Below are 19,592 nucleotides of genomic sequence, written 5' to 3'. Positions count from 1 at the left end.
TGTGTCCATAGCAACAACTAACAATCGGCTAGATAAATGGCTAGACAAAGTAGATAGATAGAAAATTCTTTATTATTTCCGCCAAAACAGAACAGCGTGGTTGAAAAGAGAATCAACTAGATAAAAGCATTCAATATACATACAAAATAAAACAGGCCATTCATCAATTGTAAGTTTTGGAAGCCAGACTACAAAGATACAGTACTCGGAGGCGTAAAGAAGTATTTACCGAGTTCCGGTATCAGTATTTGCAACAACAGAAATTAATTCGCTCTAGAAAAAATACTCCGCTGCCTGCCCCATAAGTTGTGGAGACAATAGCCAAAAATTAATTAAAATTAAAATGGGCCATACATCCCTGTCTTTATTCGGGCATGGAGTGGGAGTTTCCTTTATACCGACACGTGGAAGATTCATAGAAGCAGTTTTAGGAACAACTGTACTTTCAGGGTGACACTTTTTAAGAGAACGAAATTCAAATTCAAATAAAAAGTTATTTTGAGTTATTTATTTATTCTTAATCCATAGACTGAAGTTTCATGTAAAAGCCCATAAAGGATATATATGTTTTTAAACTTACAGAAGGAATAATAGCCAAATTAATGCTAGCTTCCCTATCTGCTGGTGTAATCCCATTACACAGCACAATTGTTTTTAATAAGGCAGTGCGTGCTTGTTTTTTTTTTTTAAGCCTATTATGATATACCTGTTTGACAAGTTCGATAGAAAAGGAAATCTGAAAATAGAGAGCGCACATGGGAGCGTCAGAGCAGATGCTTGTTGCTTCATATTGACGAGGTAAGAGATTTACCTGCTACCTGAATACCTTCATTTACTTTTAAAAAAAGTATTATGATTCCTTTCAAAGCTAGCTTTTAGTGAGATGCCTCACTAAAAGTTTGAAAATGATTTGTAAATGAAGGAATTTTAATTATAATTATTTCAAATTACACTTTTTCACATTATTTCAGAATTTATATTTTCCCCATTACAAATACAAGTGTGGTAACTATGTGTAGAATTACAGCTTATAAATTATTTTATTTACATGGTCTCAGGTGGAACCATTAATGAATTCTTGCTTGCTCCTTTGGCTTCATTGTTACTCTGCATACCGCCTTGTAAATCCTAGTTAGGTGTGTTTGGTGAGTCAGTGCAGCTCTAGATATCTGTCAAATGTGAGTCAGGCTAAAACTGATTTGTGTTTTGTATTTAAATATAAATGTCACTGAATTTCCTTGGAACTCATTTGCCAACTTTCACAGCAGCTCTCTGGAAGGACAAGGAACAATGCTTCGCTGGGCCTTGCTTGCTTTGCTCATTGGCCTCTGTGCCAGTGCTGGGGAACAGAAAGCTAAAAAGAAAGTGAAGAGTCAGTCCTTGTCAAGAGGTGGGCAAATCTACTTTTGTCAATATTCACAGCTCCAGTTAATGTCCTATAAACCTTTTCATAAGATCATTTATAGCTGTCAGACACAATAAAGTCAGAACTTTGCTTGTTTGGGGACATAGTTAATGTACTGGGAACATGCAGTAGTGTTGTTGACCTATCACTGTATTTTTATTTCCTGCCTGCAGGATGGGGAGGCGGTATTAACTGGGCCCAAAATTATGAAGACGGCCTTGCAAAAATGGCCAAGAGGTAGGACTCTAAACCTTGGGTAAAGGTCCTGGATGTCAGTTTATTTTGTTCGGATAAGTCTGTTCCTTTGTTGTGTCTTTCTGCGTTGGAATGATGCTCCATTACTTTTCCATAAGGGAAACACATTATTACTTTAATCTTCATTTGTCTGTAAATCCAGCATGGGGACTTTGCTTTCTAAGGCATTTGGTTGTGTAAGACTGCCTTCACACCCTTCACTGTGTTTATTGTGTTGTGGAATGTACTGAGTTCTTACTCTGTGGTTTTGCTCTCACAGTCAGAAACCTCTCATGGTCATTCATCATAAAGAAAACTGCCCACACAGTAAAGGTACTGCTGCTACTTTGGTTTATTAAGTATGCGTATATATTAAAAAATATAGGCTTGCACCTCCTGCGCTGTCTTTCTCACTCAGACTTGGGCTTGTTTGTTTTCACGGGGAACACAATGGGTGCATTCTGTAATACCCACAAAGCAGGCAGTGAAGTATGTGAGAGTTATGTTCATAAATCACTCAGCTGGTTTTGTGAAATAAGCTCAGTGGAAGTCTCCACTGGCATTTCTTAACCCATAAACAATGAAGACCACCTACAGAGTGAAGTCTGGCTCTAAATTTTGAGTTTTGCTAGGGTGGACCAAAAGCAGCCCGTTCTGCATCCTCCCGCTGAAAGTCTCAGAACACTGAAGCATTTTGTTTGATTGCAGCAAGTTGCATATATTTTTTATTAGTAATGTGTCCTCATTTTAACAAGACAGGATTCATATATTTATAGTGTGTTGTGTATTCCCTTACGTGAATGCTAAACACAGATATTCTAAAGGTCCAACCTGCCAGACTTGTTTCTGACCTGTTAGGCAATTTTATAAATGCAGTCTGTAATAACTTAACAGGCTTTACCTCCTTCTGACATTTAATAGGCAGAATACATTTATTAATATTTCCAGATCATATAATTCATAATTCATTCATAATTATTTGAAAGCCAGTCTAAATATAATACTAAAACCAAAGTATTTCGACAGACCTGAAGAAGGCATTTGTTGCGGATAAGGCTATCCAGAAAATGGCAAAAGAGGATTTCATCATGCTCAACGTGGTGGTAATTAAAGATATGTTACATATGCAGAAAATATATATATATAATTATTTTATTATTAAAATCATGTGCAATAAATACTATATTGTTATACACAGGAAGAGACTTCGGACAAGAATCTGGCACCTGACGGTTACTATGTTCCCAGAATCCTCTTTGTTGGTAAATTCTTACATTATTAATATAATTTCAATATAGAAGAAAAGATTGTTTACTTTCCTTGTCTGAGGTTGAACAGAGATACATGCATAGCACAGAATAAAACCATTTAAACCAGGCATTAAATACAAACAGCGCCCCTTCATGGTGGAGTCTCTAATGAACAGTGAGCCGGTGAAAGGCCACTAACACTAACACTGGAGTACTTCTGCTTCTTGTCCCTTCAGTAATCTGGCTGCAGCATTTCAAAGTAATTGTAAATGAGCAAGAGATGACTGACTAACTGCAGTCTACAGATGTCCAGTCTAGATGTAACAAAAGCATGCATAACCCTGCCAGATCTAATGGTTTGGATAGTCCCAAGGTTCTTTTTGCTTCCTCACTCATTTTTCTAGATAAAGAATTTTACAGAAACACATTCAGTTTACAAAATGCACATCAGCTGTCACATAATACTGATTACTTTCCTGAGCTGTTCATGTGTGTGGTTTTTCTACAGATCCAACCTTGACTGTGCGCACAGACATTACTGGAAAGTACAGCAACCACCTCTACACCTACACAGCGAGTGACATCCAGGGCCGTGAGTGACTGTTCACTCTCTCTAATGACAGTTTGCACAGCTCACCTGTCAGCAGACTGCAGACACACTAATCCCCCACAGCTTGAACCCTAACCCTTCCTCAATATTTTGACAGAAATGACTAAGTTTTTTTTTATGAGATTGTTCTGACAGAAAGAATGTTGAGCTCCATGTGGATGTTAGTGAGAAACTTTAGCAGACTTGTAGCACTAGTAGCCAAAGAGGTGGGAGGTTTGCAAATGCAGTGCAAAGACAAAGAGTCAATTTTTTACAAGGAAAAGAGAAGGCAAGTGAGGAATGTGACACTGTTTCTTCCCGATATATTATCATTAAATCATGGCTTTGTCACTGGAAACTAAAAGCACAATCAACACACTTAAAGCACCAGCATTCATTATGTCTTTGCTGATTACTGTTATGTCACTGTAAATCATTCATGGATATTCTAGGTCCAAACCTTGTGATTATTGGTCCCAGGGACATTTGTCTTTAATATATTTAAAATCTAAACACAATAAGAGTTGACTAGAGCATATCCCAGCTGGGTACATCCTGGACAGGTTGCAGGGCTGACACAGAGACACAGACAACCTTTCACACTCACACCTCTGGGCAATTTAGAATTACCAGTTAACCCTTTGGACTGTACCTAGTGTGAACATGTAAACTGCACACAGAAAGGCCCCAGCCAGGTGAAGGAGTTGAACTCATGACCTTGTTGCTGTGAGGCAACAGTGCGAACCACGCCACCGTGATGCCCTGCCTGTAACTGTAAAAACCTTAAAACAAGATATATTTAAAAAGCACAAAGTAAATCTGCCATCTCTGGAACAAACCCCATAAGAAAAAATATATTTAAAATAAGAAGTTGAAGCACCCTGAAAAGGATAAGCAGATGCGAATGGATGGATAAGAAGTTGAAGCCACTAAATGTGTAGTAAAGGAAAGTAGTTGCAGGTTTAGGTTTAGTAGGAAACCTAAACCTGCAGCTAGGTTTAGGTTTCATTTCTGAACTACTTCACTCATGTAAGAGCACTGCGGGCCTTCCTCTTATTTGTCCCCTCTTTGTCCACAGTGGCCGACAACATGAAGAAAGCCAAAGTCCCGCTGCACAGCGAACTCTAACGTGGTGCCTGACGTCTCAGCATCTTCCACACATGACTGCTCAGTGGCCAGAACTGAACAGAACTGAATTATTTAAATGCTTTTGGTGCTCATTAAAACCAAAATAAAGGAAAAGAAAGTCATCTTCAGTCTTTCTCACTTTCATGCAACACTTAATATGTAATTAAACTACTCATTAAAAACACAGTGATAATGCTTATTTAGAACTGTTTATGATGGTATTGTTCCATAAGAAGTTGATTAGGCAGTGTTGATCTGTGTTGTTGTTGTGACTTTTAATTTGAAAGTGAATATTACATCAGAGCAAAAGAACTCAATGAGAATCACTAGAAAACATAGTGTTGATTATTTAGTATTATTTACGTGTGCAAAAATCACAGATTTGATGTAATCAAAATAAAGCATCCTGCCTTGTAATAATGGATTGCATTTATATAGCGCTTTTCGAGACCCTCAAAGCGCTTTACAATTCCACTATTTATTCACTCTCACATTCACACACTGGTGGAGGCAAGTTACAGTTGTAGCAGACTGACAGAAGCGAGGTTGCCATATCGCACCATCGGCCCCTCTGGCCAACACCAGTAGGTGAAGTGTCTTGCCCAAGGACACACCGACCGAGACTGTCCGAGCCGGGGTTTGAACCAGCAACCTTCCGATTACAAGACGATCTGCCAACTCTTGAGCCACGATCGCCCTTGTATCAAAGGTTCATGGTACTGGTGGTGGTGTAATGATGTGGGGAAATGTTCTTGACCCCTTAGTACCAGCTGAGCATTGTTTAAACACCACAGCCTGCCTGAGTATTGCTGTTGACCATGTCCATCCATTTATGTACCCACCCTCTGATCGCTGCTTCCACCAGGCTACTGCACCATGTTACAAAGCTGAGATCATCAATTTAGATTCTTGATCTCAATCCAATACAGCACCATTGGGATGTGGGGGAACAGGTAATTTTCACCATGGATGCAAATCTGCAGCAGCTGTGTGATGCTGTTATCTCAACATGCAACAAAATCTTGGGGGAATGTTTCCAGCACCTTGTTGAATCTATGCCACGATGAATTAAAACAGCTCTGAAGGGAAAAAGAGTTTCCAAACCAGTTCTAACAAAGTGTAACTAATTAAATGGCCAGTGAGTGTGTCTAGGATTTCATGTCATTTTTGGCCACTAGGTGGCAGTGTACTATAGCTGACCAGGGTCTCATGCTGTTGAGAATTTTTCCAGAGAAATTGAATTTACTCAAATATTAATTGATGGGATATTTTAATCTGATCAGTTATATATGCTAATAATAAAAATGTCGTTTTTTTAGTACTTTAATAATAATATTGAACATATCAAATGACCTACATTAAATACCCATTTTTAATTGTTGAGAGAGTTGATATATTTTTGTTAAACAAATAAGTCTGTGCTTGAAGCTCAGCAGACTTCATATTGTTGCAAAGGCAGTTTGATCTACAGTCTAGTTCCTGGGTAATCCTTGCATTTTATCTCAGGCTGTGTCTCTGCTTCACTTGTTAAATGGTCTACTGAAAGCAGAGAAGACAATTGCAAAGTTAAAAAAAAATCAGATAACTCAGACCTAGACAGAATTAGACCATGCTGCACTGCCACAAATAGCCACCATGCAGTTTTCCACTGTCATAGTTTGGATTAATGAGCTGCTTTTAATTGTTATGGCTCCACTATGGTGCCTTTACCTTTTAAAGCAGAAAGGCAACAGCATGTTAATGCTTCCCAAGCCTGCATTAACGTCAGCTCTCAAAACTCTTTTATATCCATTAAGATCCATCCTAAAAAATATACACTTTCACTCTGCGTTTCTTTGAATTCAGAGAAAAGCACAGAAACAGGAAAACACTTTAAATGGGTCAGAATGTTCCATTCCTCAACATTAACATCTACTGAAGGAACTGATCACTGAGAAATGATTAAATTATTCACACCTCTGTTGCACTTTCTCCTGTGTTTCCACATTCAGCGCAGATGTCTGAAGCAAGTGTGTGTCTGCTTTTCCTTCGTGTTTTTCAGTTTTTCTGTCTTCAGATGGACCCAAGATGATTCATCGTGAACTCCTGAGATTTTCCAGATATTTTCCCTTCTTTCTTAAGAAATAGTTTCAACAGCTTACACTCCTGGGTTCATAACAAATGTGCTTCCTACCAAGGCTTTCCTGTATCCTTGGCTTGACATTTCAGTCTTTGGAAAAGTGCAGTGCTGTTTCAGCGCACTGTGAGGAATAACAACAGAAACAAATCCTCTCCAGCATCCCCAAGAAACTGTTGTATTTCTGTAGGAAAATATCTCCAACATTACTTGACGAAAATGAAGAATTATTCAGAGATGTTTGATGTTTTCGATTTAGAGATAGCTCTTAAACTTCTTAAACAAGCTTCTAAATCGAAGCAGTTTAATGGTTGTATGGAAACACAAACACACACACACACACACACACACACACACACACACCCTCAATAAACAGCCATGTTTAAAATATTTGGAAAAAAACGTAAATGTGGGTGTAAGCGAGTGTAAACACGCAGCTGCCACTGCACATAGTTCATAAAAACACAGATTTGCTCCCATGCCCAAACTTTCTCGAGGTTACTTCTTAAACACAAGGTTGTTTCCACGTCAGCAGCAAGTCTGAAGGTCTCATTTTACTACAAATACTCTCCAATCTGCTGTTTTCAGTCCTAACCTTGCAAAAATGACTCAGGGTGACACTGTGTGGGAAGGCAAATTATAGCATAGCATTTCATTCGAGACATGCTAATGCTGAAGGACAGTGGGGGAAAAACACGAAAAAAACAAAAGATCTCCTTTATTTGAATATTTAAGAGTAAGCTAAGGAACTATTACTTCGCCTCTGTGGGCCCCTCTCCTTAAACATGAATTATTCTGCTTGTAAAGATAACTGGATCAACACTCATACGTACTGTGTTGATCTTCTTTGTCATTGTGACTGTATTTGATAATAAAACAAAGATGAGCATTTGCACATTTAATGCAAGGTAAGGTAACTTTATTTATACCCATAGGCAAGGTAAATTTGCTTTACAGAAAAATGATAGCATTTGGCATCCCTTCAAGAAAAAAAAAACATATTAGTATGAAAAATGTTAAATAAATCTGCTGAACAACAAAATAAAGTTAAAACACAAGATGAATCTATGAAATGTTATAGACTGGTGATCTAAAATATAGAGGGTCATTAGGGTCAAAGGCAGCAGGGGGAAACTCAAGCTACTTATACACAGTGGGGTACACAAAGTAATGACAACAGCTGGGGGAACAACACAGGCGCCGACAACTATGGGACAGGACTGGGGAAAGTAAAACTGAGTGCTAAACACACGAGACAAGGGGTTAACAAAATAAAACAGGAAGTAACAGAACGGCAACACCTCACACAGAGATGAAGACACAACAAGACACAACACAATAACAAAAAGCTTGAAACACCATACAAAGGACATACAACTTGGTCATTAGTATAAGGCAGTCCACACCAGTCACAAGGAAAACACAACGGAAAAATAGAGCTCAAAGCCAAAAACACACAATATGCTGACACTGGGATCATCGTGATAAAGACCCAGCACATCCTGTGTAGTCCACCAAACCAAACCAAGCTAATGCCCCCAACACCTCACACAAAACTGCTCAGGAGCAACAGACAGATGACAGACGGATCAACGATGCTTCGGCCTAACCCCAGTTTAAGTGAGCATACACGGGGTCCACCCGGTGCTCACAGTACCCAAAGGATCCACTGCAGACATCCACAGTGCCAGAAATCACAAGACACCTGCAGAGGTTCACAGCTGCATTATATGTAGTGGATGTAACGTGGCGCAGGGAATTTAAACTATGTTCTGTTCATGTGGACTGTGTCCTAGTAGTTACAGCTATCTGTGGTCACCTGTAACATACAACTGAGTTTCACTTATTCCAAGGATGACTAGAAGTTATAAATATTATAACTGTAGTTATAAATATTACTTTTACAATCACAATGTATGGGAGAAACTAAAAACAGGGTAAGAATCCTTACATTTACAGAAGTATTGCTGCTGACTGTGATGTCAAGCACACAGAGACGCACTCATTTCTCAGATCTTCAGTTTGACTTTGGCAGTGACAAGGGCATCGGGCTATTAGTCCTCGTTTGCACACTGCTTGGACAATTTAGCTACTCAAATAGAGCCCGCTTACTGGAAAACAGCTCCTTAATGAAGAGATGGACCGGTAATATGCCATAAAACTATTCTTTTATTCTTTCCTCGCACCCTCATGAATACACGCTGCCTGTATGCACACAGAGCCACTAAGTACACCTACGCATATGCACACTTAAACCCATACTTAAACACACACACACACACGGCACGCACGCATACCTCAAATGCAAGGGCAGAATGATAATGTGATCTGGAGGAAATGGTGCCAGTTTTGCCACGTAAGTCAAAAAGGTCAAATTGCAAATGTCAGCTTTTTTGCCTTCATTTTAATTATTCTGTCAAGTTCAAAGAGTCTCCATCAGAAAGGAGCTGCACCTGACAAAGGAAGGCCTGAGCTCACAGATAAGCTCAATCTGCGTCTCTTCTTGACACTTTCTTCTCTATACTTAGCCTATCTACTCTCCTCTCACACACAGTGACTCTCAGAGTAAATTACAATGTATCACAGTGAGCAGGGTGCCAAAGGGATGGCTTAGCAATTACCAGTGAACTATGAATGTGAAGTCAATTAATTTCTTCTGCTACTCTTCTAGTTAGCTGATTTTGTAAAAACTCAGCTGATACATGATAAAGTGTCCACTTTTGGTTCTGATAGGCAGATGTTAACAACGTATTGATCCACTATTACACATACAGCACTGATAAAAGGAGAGTATCTCACTGTCAGTTCTATAGTTTTACATGTCAGGACAAAATCACCACAGCAGCTCCATCAGGTTGAAATGAAGAATTTGTGCCATTGCAACACTTTGATTATTTTCTTTTTCAGCCATTCTGCTGTTTTCTGCTGAGCTTGGGATCATTTTGCTGCTGTGTGACCCAGTTTTGCCCAAACCTTAGCTGTCACACAGATGGCCTCACATTTGACTCAAGAATGCTTTGGTATAAAGAGGAGTTCACTAAATAAGGTTCCCAGGTCTTGTGGTTGTAAACAAGCCTGAAATCATCACAAATCAAATCAAGTCAAAGCCCTCCACCACCATTCTTGACAGTTGGTTTGAGGTGTTTGTTCTTATAAGTTTGTGTGGTTTTCTCCGAATGTGATGCTGTACATTATATCCAAACATCTCCACCTTGCTCTCTGCTGTCTGAAGCACATTGATCAAAAAGTTCTGTCATTTGTTGCAAACCTAAGCTCATGTTTTTTCCTGGCAACCCTTCCAAACATGCCATGCTTGTTCCGTCTTTTTTATTGTACTGTGATGAACTTTAACCTTTAACATGCTAGCCGAGGCCTGTAGAGTCTGATGTGTAGCTCTTCAGTTTTTCGTTAGATTTTTTTGAAGTTTCACTGAACATTGCATGGGTTCAGGCTTCGTATTTAGGCTTAGGAAGATTAGTAACTGTCTTGAATGTTTTCCTCTTGTGGATCATCTTTCTCACTCCAGGATGATGGAATTGTTTGAGAATGCCCTCATAACCCATCCCAGATTAATGTGTAGCAACAACTGCTTCTCTGAAAGCATTGATGACGTCTTTCCTCCTCGGCATTGTGAAAGCTCCAGACCGACAAACTGCCAAAACGTTCGCTGTCACGGGCATAGTCACAATGGCTGATGATTATTTAACCAGCTGCTACTAACCCTCTTAAACTCCACAGAAGAAGTTAGCTTGTCCTCAGTTTTTCACACACTGCTTCTGCATTTCAGCCAAATTTTGGTTAAATAATTAATGATGTGTAATATGGCATGTTTTTAGTACGTTTGAGGTTGTATTGACCTCATTTTAAAACCTGCAAAGTACCAGATTGTGAAAATGAAAGAGGGTGCACTTTCTTTTTAGCATGATTGTATAACTCTAGACCTATGGCAGCCATTTTTAAGTATTTGTGTATATTTTGCAGGAATAAAGATTTTGGCCACAATTATAGAGGGTGATGCTGAAACATTGATGTGTTATGCTGACATCAGCATTGATAATATGGAAATTTCACGATAACGACATCTGCAGTGTTTTCATATATCATTTGTGCTGATAAAAGCATTGTTAATATGGAAATCTGAATCTTTTTGTGTCACTGTGAAGTCAAATAATGCTGCACTGAAAAAAGAGCTCAAACAAAGAAAGTGTTTATGTTCCCCAAACACCAAGATATTATTTAAAGTTTGGAGACAATGAAACTAAAGCTTTTTCCTAATTCGTGTGACCATGACCTTTAGACATATGACATTGAAGCATTACATATTAAAATGGTATTATCCTGACTGGAGCAGAATAATTTGAAATCTTTGGCTTTTATAAGCTGTAAAAAGTTGAGATTTAAAATATATTGTGTTGGAAAACTTTTGCAAAACTTTATGGCATCACTGTGACTTCAAGGCGAGGCGTCATATTGAAAAAATAAAAAAGTGTGCTGTACAAATCTCTCCATGATTTATTGCTCTATAGGAATTTTTTTTCAAGGTTAACTTTGACCTTGGGCACTAACAATGAAGGTCAGTAGTTATGCCCCCCTAGGCCTGGTATATTGCTGTAAAGTATGAAGACAATCCATGAAAACTGGGTTATAAGTTTTTGCTAATTTTCACATTTCGTGTGACCTTGACTTTGACTTTGACCCAGTGATATTGTGAAAACTCTGGATGCTAGTCTGCTAACAAACTGAGCTGATTACACACTCCCTCACTTTGAGCAGAGTAAGATATACCAAACCACATGAGCTGTAACTGCTGGTTTAACGTCCTCTTCTTATAAAATGTGTCATATTCATACTGTGTTAAAGTATTACTTCCCACCTACTGTTAGAAAAGCACATTTTTAGCTGTCTTGAAATGCTGTTTTATTAATGGTTCAAGATTATTATTGTACGAACCCGAGGCCTAAACTTCCTCAGTCTGTGGTCCCACTGCAGCTCATTATGCCCCCTCTCAGTCTTTGTGAGATGCAGACAGCATCCATGTGCTCAAAATACATTATTTGGCACTTTACTGTTTTATTAAGTATTTTTGAGATTTTTTTTTTTATTCCCAAGCCATCAGAGAAAGTTTGTACTGGAAGGGCAGCTGCTGGGAAGAGAGACAAGGCTGCAGGTTTCTTGCTACTTTGTTGTTGTACCTGTCGTAGCATTTTTGTCAGCGGGTCTCTCGGTGCACTACACCGGCATCAGCTTATAATTTTCTCGTTTAATGCGCTCGCTCAGGTGGACAGTCTAGTGTGTCAGTTAGGAGAAGTTTATAATCTACAGAATTAATTCATCATCGTCAGCTCATATCATCAAACACGCCGCCCTTTGATTTCATTTTTCTTTTATAATCACACTTCAGTCTGGAGACTGTCTTCACTTGTCTCTTTGCTTTGGTTTCAGTGACAATGAGTTAGTGCTATCACTTGATAAAACACTCGCACACACAGTGCGCACACACAAAGACACAAGGTCACAGACACACTCCAACCAGTGAATAACAGCAGGCTCGAGGTGGAGACTGGTCTTGCCATGTGATTCGCCACATACATCAACTCTGTTGAGCAGAAAATTGAAATGGAAATGTGGGCCTTGGAAGAGTGTGGCTTCCATTTACCCCTGGACCAAAGCTAATGATTTGTCATTTCTCTCAGGGACACAAGCTGCTGCCCTCGCTCTCACACGTATACCGCACCAGGGGGGCTGAGCCGCCTCACCGGCCTCTACTGTATGTAGTCATGTTTCATTTTATTTCCACATTTGTGCTCCGTGTGTTGCTGAGACGGTTGTTTTCAGTGATGTCCTGGTTTTATATTATAGTAGTCTAATTTAAGTAACATTTGTGAACGTCATATCAAATTCATTCATTCATTTTCTGTCACTAGTGAAAAAAACAACAACACATGACACTAACAAACCACATATAGCTGCTGGATACTGTATGACTTTTATCTCTGACAAATGTGATAATATTAACATTTATGCAAAGAGCAACATGATATTGGAGACTCAGCAGATGGATTTTTGCATTATTGAATTCACCTGTCACGACTGTTTGAATCTGTTTTTCGAGCTTTCATCATGTCAGCGCAGTTATGAGCGTGGGGTGGGGGGGTTGGTGTTTTAAAGCAGCCATGTGTGATTTATTATTGATCCGGTGTCGGTATCTTCTGGGATGCTGATCAGACGCGCAGACAGAAACACAGAAACATCGAATTTGAAACACATTTTAAAAGCATTCTCTGTCTACTGTATGCACGCCGTGATTTCTTCGTGCGCGGTTTCACATTTTTCTGAGATCTTCATTTATTTAAAGAGTTTGAAGATTGCTTTATGGTTACCGGTAGTAAAAATAAAACCCGAAAACAACACATGTGTCTGAAGGCCTTTGTGTTCACAGCTAAACTCCTTAAACTGACATAAACTGTGAAACACATTTGCTAATTGCGCATGCTAAAATTCTCTTTTTAATGAGAAAACTAAGCTACTTTCATGAAATAGGAGAAATGCTTGAAATGCATTTCAAATATTTTACACATTTTTGAGATTGAGAAATAAATGTTTTTACCTAAATATACCTGCAGCGACAGCAGGCAGCAGTAAGGGTGCATTTCAGTAATGATGCTGTTTGTTAATCGGCAGATTTGTTAAGTCAAATATGCATCAGAATATATCCACTATGAACGATGCTATAAAGCATAGGCAACGTGGGCATGAGGCTTTCAGGTAAAGTGTGCATACGTCCTGTTTTATACATCCTGCTGATTAATACAGCAGCTGATCCGAGTCGGTCCATGTGGCACCGTTGTGAGTTGTGCCGGTAAGTTCATTGTGAAACCAGAATAGCATCCAGACCATAAGTATCTATCACACAGTTACACGTCTCCAGGCTCTGTGCTCTGGTACATTTGTCTGTACAACTTATGTGTGTACTCCCCTTTTATCTCTCTCTATTAGAGAGCATGTTTACTTATCAAAACTTAAATAATAGCTTCCATTAAAAACGACATCTTAAACACCAATAACTGAAGCTCTGTTGAAAGTTCATGTCACATCTTTAATTTGAAGTGTACATGATTATGATAAACTGGCATCAGAGCAGATAACCGGCCCTTCTCTTGGCTGAAAAGCTCTTTTCCTGCTTTTGCCACATTTAGGATTACAGAATGTGTGAATTTGATGTATTTCTCTGGCTCTGAGTACACAAAATGCTTCTGTGTACTTCTGCATCCACCCTGTTGCTCCTGTCAAAAGCTAAATTATTACTAAATGTCAAAATGCCAGCTCCACTGGCAGCGATACACGCCCAAACCATAACAGAGTCTGCTTTCCTTGCTTTCTCTCCATACTTGCTTTCTTCCAACATTTTGATCGAGGTTGATTTTTGTTTCAGTAGCCCATAAATCTTTGTTATGCAACTCTGCATGGTTTAGTGTTGTGTGTTTTTGCAGAATACAGCCTGATTGCTCGGTTTCCGAGGCTGAGTATAGGCTTGTGATGAATGCTCTGGACCCTCTTTTCATGACCATCCTGTAGAACATTCCTCACTGATGGATTGTGGTTTTCACTACCATGAAAATGATTTTCCACTCATGACAAGATTTGTGCTCCTCGGTCCCTGTGGTGCGTTCTTCTTGAGTAAAACTCCTTTTTCGAAGTGTACGAACTGTTAATTTGATAAACTACTTCTGATATCCCTCAAAAATAGTTTTTGAACATAACTAATCTTCTTTGCATGTGTGGTCAACTCTAGTCCTGAATCCACACTCACAACTGTGAATATGTTGGAGTCTACACAAAACCTCAGCACCAGTTTAAAAGCATTTGTGCAGCAACAAGTGCCCAAATTCTTTTACCAATAAGAGCTTCACAGTTTTCAATATAGCTAGCCATTACATAAAGCCTCACGACTGATATATACAGTATAGATAGCTATATAGATGGATACTTGCTGGCCACTTCATTAGATACACCTGTTAAACTCCTCATTGATGCAAATATCTAACTTGTTGTTCACAAGAAAGCAACACCATGCATGTAGGAGTGTAGACATGGTTAAGACGATCTGCTGAGATTACACCAAGCATCAATGGGAAAGAAGTGCGATTTTAAATGTGTTGTTGTGTTTGCTGGCTACTGGTATCAGTAGTTCAGACTGCTGCTGATGGTGTAATAGTATAGAAATTATTTAGGAAACACTTTGGGCCCTTGTATCAACTGATGCCCAACCAGCTGAGTATTGTTGCAGACCATGCCACTATCTTCATAACCACAGTGTATCATCTTCTGATGTCTGCTTCCAGCAGGAGATCACACCATGTCACAAAATACAGATTATCTCAAACTGGCCATCTGTGAAATTAGCATCATGGATGTGCATTTCAACACGGACCAAAATCACTGAGGAATGTTTCCAGCAACTTGTTGGATCAATGGGATCAAGAATTAAGGCAGAAAGGGGGTCTGATACTAACACGCTATACATCGTAAGTATGCATCGTACTTATTTATATACACACTTACAGAATGCATTAAAAATACAAAGTCTAGAAAGAAAATCGACCGATTGAAAAGTGGGATAATGTGTATGACCTGGACGTTCACATCGACCCTGCTAGCCTTTGAAGGGCTGTCACTGTAAAATGATGCAATGACTCAAAGCTCAGTTTTAACTAAGTGCAGTTTTGAAGTCAGAGTTTTTATGATGTAGTATTTTCACTTAGTAACAGTTTAGTCATAGCAAGCACGAGAAGTTAAATCCTCCACGCATTCTTCATCCAACACACATGAAATACAGTTTAGACTGTGGAGTTTGTCTCTGTGTCCCAATCTGCTGCAAACATGAAGTGATGCTCTCGCATGATTTCATACTCACTCTCTCTTTCATACACACACAGAAATGCGATAAAAAAAGAATCCCAACCATGTGCAAAAGTAAACTAAGAACTCTTTTATTCTTTTTTGTTCACTTTATATATCTATCTTTAGCTGTTAACTCTTTTTTTTTTTCTACACGAGTCCTTTAAAAGTTTGTCATCATGCTAGGTGCAGCTTCAGTGTTGGTAGTACATGCAAAGTTGTAGTTTTCGTCAGGGGAGGGTTTCACACATTGGACAACTGCAGAAGGAGAAGAACGGAGAGCAGTGGCTCTGGAAATCAGTTAACAAACACTGACCGATCTGGAGTCACCAAACAAAAGAAACATAATAATAATAATTATAACAAATAAATAAAAAAGAACCCCACCAATGGGTGCAGCTGCAGAAGGGGTGGGGTGGAGGGGTGCACTGACCATCATTGAGGATTCACAAAGGGTTAAGCAGAAGCAGTTCAGTTCTTGCAGATAGTTTGATCCATCTAATCCATAAATGGGGACTTTTTCTTTTTTTTTAAATATATATACATATATATATATATATATATATATGTATAGAGAGAGAGATCATGACATCATCTGTTGACATCTTTAGTGCAGTTAAAAATGAAAACAAAATCCAACAAGCAGGCAGTCTTTAGGGGGAAATATCTATATTAAAAAATCTCAGACTTTGCAGTTTTAGAATAAACGAAGAACACCAACAGAAAACCGAAGGAGCAGAAGGGGAGGAAAACTCGACACTCTTGTTCGTTTTAACCTGACGTTACAGGAGATATTATCAGTATTGCTCGAGACTTTGGTCTGGATCTGTTTGTCGGGGGCACTGGATACTTTTTAAGGTTTTTTTTTTTTTTTAACTTTAACTCTACTCTGGGAGTCCCCGCTTCCTGCTGTTTAAATACTGACTAAAAACAAACAAACAAAAATACCCCCAAAAACAACCAAGTATAAGTGAAAGGTACATACATGACATCACACGTGCCAGCTGGTGGATGCCACTTTGAGCTTAGGCACTTTACAGTGCATATTTTTTTAAAACATGGGTGGCTACAATGGGGATGAAGCATGTTGACCCCGGCAGTGTTAGTGCCATGCTTTATGGTGCCCAGTGAGTGACACAGAATCACAAATACTTACTTAGCAACAGTAACATCTTCACAATCTCGGCAACAGAGGAGGGATCAAAACATTTTAGGTTTTTTTTTTGTTCTTGAGGATGAATCGATTGTACAGGTCAGAAGACGTGTTGCCTTTGTTGCTCCTTATTTACACAGAACTAGTATTTTGCAGCAATAATGATCGCAGCTCACAATATACACATGATCACTGATTGACAGCTACAGATGCACTAAAGAAGCCTGACATTTGTATTTCTCCCACTTTGAATCGAGCACATCATTTTTGTACAAAGTAAAAGTAGTACATTGTTGTGCGGGTATGCAAAAGACCGGACAGTAAAGGGTCGATGCCACAATGTTAGATATTTGAAAAAGAAAAGGAAAACACTGGGGCAGAAACACACATGGACATCATCATCTTTGGTGAAAATCTGACAGGAATATGCTTAAAGACAACCTGAGCACACACATTAATTGCACGCACACCCGCACATAGAAATTTCCCGCAGCTGGAAATAGGAAGTCACCGCGGGAAAACATCCTCATTTACAAATTGAAAACATGAGGACATTTATGCACTCGGGGTGTAACAGGAATCGAGTTAATTCACAACATGGAATATGCAGCTAACATGTTTCTTAACTGGGCGTAGAGAGGACGAGGATGAACATGACATCACACTGTGATACATTTTAGCATACGACTTCTGAGTCTTCTCATGCAGGGGTTGCATTTTACTCTGCTGTTCATCTAGGTGATTCCGCACACAATAATGTGGAGGGATTGCATCTAGTGATATACTGTATGTGCTGCTACAGTACATATATACCATGTCATCTGTCAGCCATCATTGTTCCCTGCAACAAAATGACATAATTACAAGATCTGAGAGGTCCGTTATACTATCGCTATGTTCACTGTGGCATTAGCCCCAGTCCTCAAATGCCTAAGGGTGAAAAAAATAATTGTTCCCATCCCCCCCTTCCCTCAAAAATCAAACAATCAATCACAAGAAATCTAGAAAATAGAGACAAAGATTCAAAGCTGCCTGTGGAGGAAGATGCTGGCATTCATTCAACATCATTCGCCGACGGACGCACGGGGCTCCCCATCCTACGTTTTCCGCTCTGCAGGCCTCTAAGTTCAGTTTCCATGCAAAGCCATGGCTTGGATCAAGAAAAAAATACAACGTGCAGCACCTCCCAAAGCTTCTCCCAAGACCCAGGCGAGGGGTGGGGGGGTGGGGGGGGGGGGGGGGGCAGTCAACGTGACCCTCACCCCTCCCTCGCATCTGTTCAAGTATGAAATGAGAGTGACATAAAATAACTTAAAAATCATACGCACAGATGAATGAACACAACATAAAAATAAAGGAAAGAGCGCTACGACGCTGTCACACCTGCCTTATAAACTCTTTCCAGTCAGTGACTCAAACAGGGCGACAACATTTTGTAACATTTTTATCTTTAATCCAGAGGATAAGAACACGTAGTCTCAGCTAAGGAACGGACCAAATAACACACATTAAACGTTACAACGCTTATGTTTTTCTCAGCACTAGATTTACATCTTGAAGATTTATGCATAATTAAATTAAAATTTGTCAGTGTCATTAATTTTAGCAAAGATATATATTGTTTTAGGTCCATATACATTGGTTTTAGTCAACAAAGATCCCGTTTCTAGGCTACATTCCGACCTAAATTAGCTACTCATTGATCAACAAGACAGAACGGTATAATTTCAGCTTCCACATCTACGCCATAAGAACATGATGGGTGCGTGTTAAACGAAAAAAGAAAACATGGATTCCAGTTTTACACAGAAAATAATTCAATGGAACGGAGCGTCCAGTAAAATCAAAGTAAAAAGTTAAATCAAAGACACGAGGCTGATGTCCTCTGAGGAATGAGAATGATGAGTTACGGATGGTTTGTGAAACGGCGCACGTTCATTTCCACAAATACAAAGTGCACGTGCGTGCTGACACATGGGACGGAAGTAAGTGTCTGCTTGTTAATACGGGGGCTCTCTCAGGCCTGGGTCAGGGAAAGAGGAGGGGGTGGTTAAGGAATCCCTCGACTCCCTCAGGAGCTGAGGGTGAACTGGTCTTGCTCGATGGGCTTTTTGACCCAAGCCCCCAAGCCGGCCTTGTGGAAGGCCTTGATGAGCGCCTGCTTGGCAGAGTGGTACTCTGTGGCCGCCTGCTTTGCTTCGTGGTAGGAGCTCGGCTTCGACACCTTGATCCGCAAGATGGACGACAGCTGAGGATGCAGAGAAAGGAAAGTAAGCAACAGAATAACAGAAACAAACGAAAAACAACGACGCATTAATCTAAAATTTCAGCTCCTACCTCACAAAGAAAAAGAAGCTTGTTTGCACTCCTTGGAAGTCAGGCTCTGACTACTAACGTGTCTAAACGTTAAATTATATTATTGGGAAAGTGGACGAAGTCAGTGGGTGTATGATAGCAGGGAGATGTTCTCACACACACGTCTCAGCACAGTGCAACACACTCCACATCACAGTCATGCCAGAAAACTATGTTAATGTTAGAAAAAACTTGTGGCTGTAGCCACAGACCCAGCTTTCATTCTCAACATTTAAGTTGAGTCTGTTTGACACCAAAGTTGACCTTTGCTCTCTGTGCGAGGTCAATAGTGACATCGCTCACGTGCAAACAATCAGAACAGGGCTTCCAAGGAATGATCTCGTAGCTTAGCTGCGATTCCTGAGATACCACACTGAAGTACGTGTCGTTCAGACGTGTACAGCTCGTGATGCTGACTGCAGCTGACCTCAGTCTGTTTACGACTCACTGTCAGAATCACTTAT

The 19,592-nt window shown here is 39.6% G+C and overlaps 2 protein-coding genes across 3 annotated transcripts in view; one reads left to right on the top strand and one right to left on the bottom strand.

Moving 5' to 3' along the window:
* Positions 1-22: 22 nt before the first annotated feature.
* On the top strand, positions 23-5,299 carry LOC146370218 (anterior gradient protein 3-like). Its single transcript, XM_084907768.1, has 8 exons — positions 23-798; positions 1,266-1,390; positions 1,579-1,642; positions 1,920-1,972; positions 2,666-2,742; positions 2,838-2,901; positions 3,398-3,481; positions 4,557-5,299. Exons 1-8 carry the CDS (start codon positions 698-700, stop codon positions 4,604-4,606), a joined length of 618 nt encoding a protein of 205 aa, XP_084763894.1. The 5' UTR covers positions 23-697; the 3' UTR covers positions 4,607-5,299.
* A 10,397-nt stretch (positions 5,300-15,696) lies between these two features.
* Positions 15,697-19,592, bottom strand: part of adarb1b (adenosine deaminase RNA specific B1b) — a 120,591-nt gene continuing 116,695 nt past the window's right edge. For both annotated transcript variants that reach the window (XM_084908074.1, XM_084908073.1), the window contains one exon: positions 15,697-19,021. In XM_084908074.1, the coding sequence (XP_084764200.1) occupies positions 18,845-19,021 (177 nt within the window). In that variant the 3' untranslated portion in view covers positions 15,697-18,844. The remainder of the gene's footprint in view (positions 19,022-19,592) is intronic.

This window comes from Perissodus microlepis, chromosome 16 (assembly GCF_051167445.1).
Source record: "Perissodus microlepis isolate ML-2025 ecotype Zambia chromosome 16, ASM5116744v1, whole genome shotgun sequence".
In the NCBI taxonomy this organism is placed as follows: Eukaryota; Metazoa; Chordata; class Actinopteri; order Cichliformes; family Cichlidae; genus Perissodus; species Perissodus microlepis.
Note: the sequence above shows the minus strand (reverse complement) of the source record. Positions and strands in the feature narration are given on the sequence as shown.

Excerpts from the sequence above, each read along its gene's own strand:
- LOC146370218 (XM_084907768.1), top strand. The coding sequence starts at position 698 with ATGATATACCTGTTTGACAAGTTCGATAGAAAAGGAAATCTGAAAATA. Across the intron at positions 799-1,265 it reads TGTTGCTTCATATTGACGAG|CAGCTCTCTGGAAGGACAAG; the intron begins GTAAGAGATTTA and ends CAACTTTCACAG. Across the intron at positions 3,482-4,556 it reads AGCGAGTGACATCCAGGGCC|TGGCCGACAACATGAAGAAA; the intron begins GTGAGTGACTGT and ends CTTTGTCCACAG.